This window comes from Tuber melanosporum (assembly GCF_000151645.1).
Source record: "Tuber melanosporum whole genome shotgun sequence assembly, scaffold_38, strain Mel28".
In the NCBI taxonomy this organism is placed as follows: Eukaryota; Fungi; Ascomycota; class Pezizomycetes; order Pezizales; family Tuberaceae; genus Tuber; species Tuber melanosporum.
This window is the reverse complement of record NW_003299063.1, coordinates 223,451-226,842: the sequence shown is the minus strand read 5'-3', so window position 1 is coordinate 226,842 and position 3,392 is coordinate 223,451. Positions and strand designations below refer to the sequence as shown.

General features: G+C 46.7%; 1 protein-coding gene; it reads right to left on the bottom strand.

Moving 5' to 3' along the window:
* Window positions 1–2,337: 2,337 nt before the first annotated feature.
* On the bottom strand, window positions 2,338–3,117 carry GSTUM_00007601001 (uncharacterized protein; the record flags this gene model as incomplete). XM_002839532.2 has 1 exon in its annotated part: window positions 2,338–3,117. One exon carries the CDS (start codon window positions 3,115–3,117, stop codon window positions 2,911–2,913), a length of 207 nt encoding a protein of 68 aa, XP_002839578.1. The 3' UTR covers window positions 2,338–2,910.
* Between the last annotated feature and the right edge of the window lie 275 nt (window positions 3,118–3,392).

Below are 3,392 nucleotides of genomic sequence, written 5' to 3'. Positions count from 1 at the left end.
GGAACGTGATGATATCAATCTCAACACCATCGACACTAAATACGGTCGAACCCCACTCTTGCTGGCTGCTGTGGCCGGGCATCAGTGCGTAGTAAAACTGCTATTGGAACGAGACGATATCAGTCCCAACACCGCCGACACCAAATACGGTGGAACTCCACTCCATGATTGCTATATTATACCTATGGGGTATATGTGGGCGGTTCTTTCGCAGAATTGTTTTAGATATTTCCACATAGGTTTGTGGATGGACTTGAATTAAACTTAAGGCTGGGAGTCCTAGGGTGTTCCATGGCTCATATTTTATACTTTACCCTTCCAGTTTCCCCCCTCATCCTTTTGTCTTGCGCCTCTACAGCACCATGTATCCCTTTGCTCAGTGGTTTATTCTGGTTTTTTTTCCGGGTTAATTATCTTTTAGAATCCTGCATCGTGTAAATGTATCATATTAGAGATTTCTGCTTTCTGATAACATGATTTATTGAACGGCTTGATGGAAATTCACCCATCGCGCTCATCTCTCACTCACAACTTTGATGGAAAATATAGCGATGTTTGTGCTTATTTGTAGTCCCCTATCAGTTACCCGTGGTGTACGGCGATACGCTCACTCTGATACCGCTCATACACTTCTACATGTCTCTAACACCCCTCCCGTAAGTTGGCCGTAGTCCCAGCGTGCGTCCCGGAAACGACCAGGTCCGCTCCAATAGTCCTTAGAGAACACCCCTCGGCCCCCTATGGATTACAAAAAATCCTCCTAGCAGAATGGTAGATTAATGGGAGTATTCGTTGTCACGGTGGAGGGTAAAGTGGTTGTTAACCCCCCCTCTGCTTGTTTGTCGATAATGCACAGATAATATACTATGCGGACTTGGCGTGGCCTGATGTTCCCCCAGCACGAAGCTCATAGTTGCTTATGAGCTGCTAGATATACTCCATTATCTTCCCACGTTGTTCTGCTTCTCATTCAGAATTCCATCTTGCACGAATGGAGACTAAGCCACTCCTCCCCTTTTCTTTCCATACACCCCACATTCCAGTAACCCGTGGAGTCCCGAAAGAGCCCAGGAGTAACTTGAACAGCTCTACCGGTGTGTGCTGCACTGTGCTATAGGTTATACCCTACGATCAGACCTTATCCTAAACCACCGAAGCCATTGTAGGCGTTTCCCGGCTTGCTATTCCACTTACGTTCGACGCATTTTTTGTGGCATCGCACTTAAACTATAACTTTCCTTCACTAAACAACCTACGGAAGTATTTATTGTAAGGGCGGGCTCTATATGGCGGCGAGTGTGTGTGCGCATAGCCCCATAGCTCTTGTCGCTCATTTGCCGCTACAGTGTGATAGGAGACCCTTAATATGTGCTGTCACTCATTAGCTGATAGTCATCCATTTCCAGGAAAACTTGGCTATCATAGCGGAAAGAATTTAAACGCCCGCATGGCCCACTAAATGCACATATTGGGTGAGGGGCGACGAATACATATTACGATGTTATAAGATGCAGGTGTGGAACCGCAGTCCCGGGAGGTGGGACTTGCTCTCATGTTAGGGCTCCTTTGTGCCGGGGCTTTTCTGGGGGTTTCCGCTCTCTCTCCCGACTAAGGTGGGAAGAAGTCACTGTAGTATATATTGTTAAAATAATTCCCGTAGACATTCATCTTTCTGGAGTTGAAGAGGCGTTTTATCCGGGAAAGAATAACCTTACCGGGCCTATCATTTGACCAGAATCCTTAAGCGCGTCTATGTCTGGCTCATGACTTTGGTCAGCTGTGGACTGTGCCGAAGCTACTGGGGCTGTGAGATTCTGACAAGACTGTGTACTAGCAAAACAAAAAAGGACGTTTGTTCAAGTATTGGATTCATTTTTGAGGCGAGATTTAACGCCATTCACTACTGTCTAGCTTGGTGTTGCACCGGAATATCATATTGGCTTGTGTGCTAGTTGGTCAACTGATCTTTTGCGTGCTGTGACTGACTGTCAATATTCAATCACCAGGGAAAGTATTGGGTGAGTAAGTGTCGTATTATCCTATCCACTGCCAGAATATTTAACCTGAAATGATTCTTTACACTACGAATCTGTAGGTTTCTTAACCAGCCCATTAGCCTACACGGTAGTAGTCTCCCGCTCATCTGCTGCACCCAAACATATTAGATATGTTCCATCGGAGCCCTCAAATAGCCTGCTTCGTCCGTGGGGTATCTGATTGTGAGCGGTATATCCTAACTGTAAAGTAACTTACCTTCAAACGCACCCAACTTAATGGAGAGCGTTGGAGATATCCGCACTGGGACGCACAAGTACTCGCTAGTGCAATGCGCTGGCATCGGAACCTTTTCTCCATATAACTCTTCTTCCTTTTTTTCCCTTTCTCTTCCTTTCCGTTCTTAGGTTTTCATCGAACCAATCGGGTAAACATATTTACTCACAATATAATCGCTTCTCCTCCTTAGACATCTCCGCTTCACAGTGAAAACCTCCAATCTTACCATTACCTCTATTTTTATCAGGACTACCTTGACTGCTTTCAAGAGTGGCTAAAACGTGAGAAAGCGAGTGATAGGATATGAAGCGGGAGAGTAGTTCAGATAACAAGGGCAAATGAGATCCTAGTTGAAGCACTAGTTTCTACCTATTACCTTTCTGGGAACAATTCTAGCTGTCCTCGATGGGAGAAACTACTTCTATGTATTCCCTTACCCACGTTTTTTGGGAGGAGCAGGAAGTAGGGGCCGGCATGTACCATAGAAGCCGGTACGTTGTAGGTCTCCGGCTGCCACCGGTTGCATTTTCACTGGTGTAGGCGGTTAAGGCAAATTAGGAGATTATGGTTGGAAGGCCGTTGTGGGATTTTACAGTTATAGAGGTTATGGTGCCAAAAAAAAAGGGGGGGGGCTTGTTACACACCTCGTTTGTGGGATTTTACTGTCAGTCTTTGTTTCTTCCAAGGGGGTGGGTATGGAGCATAAACTTCCGCTGCCTCCGGAGAGGGTCCAACATGGATCCGGACGGTTGTCTTCGCCAGATAGCGGTGGTCAAGTGGCTGCTCGCCATGGCTACGTCGAGTGAGGGGGAGGGGTCCAAGACTATCTGCAGGATAATTCATGGCGGTGAGCGACCACCTCAACGGATATACCCCCCACAACATCCTGTCCGCTTCAACTATCAGTATATGGCCCTGACATCCTCACTCAAAAGCGCAAGAGCACATACCGTCCCCGCCGCAATAGCTACCATATACCCAAACCCCTTAGCAAAGGCATAGATATCCGAGTCACTTCTCTACGCTCTTGTGCCTATATCGAATGCAGGATACCCTGTATATGCACCGAAGTCGTGCCCGGCGTTATTGGTGATTAGATATAAGTTTCCACTCCTGGA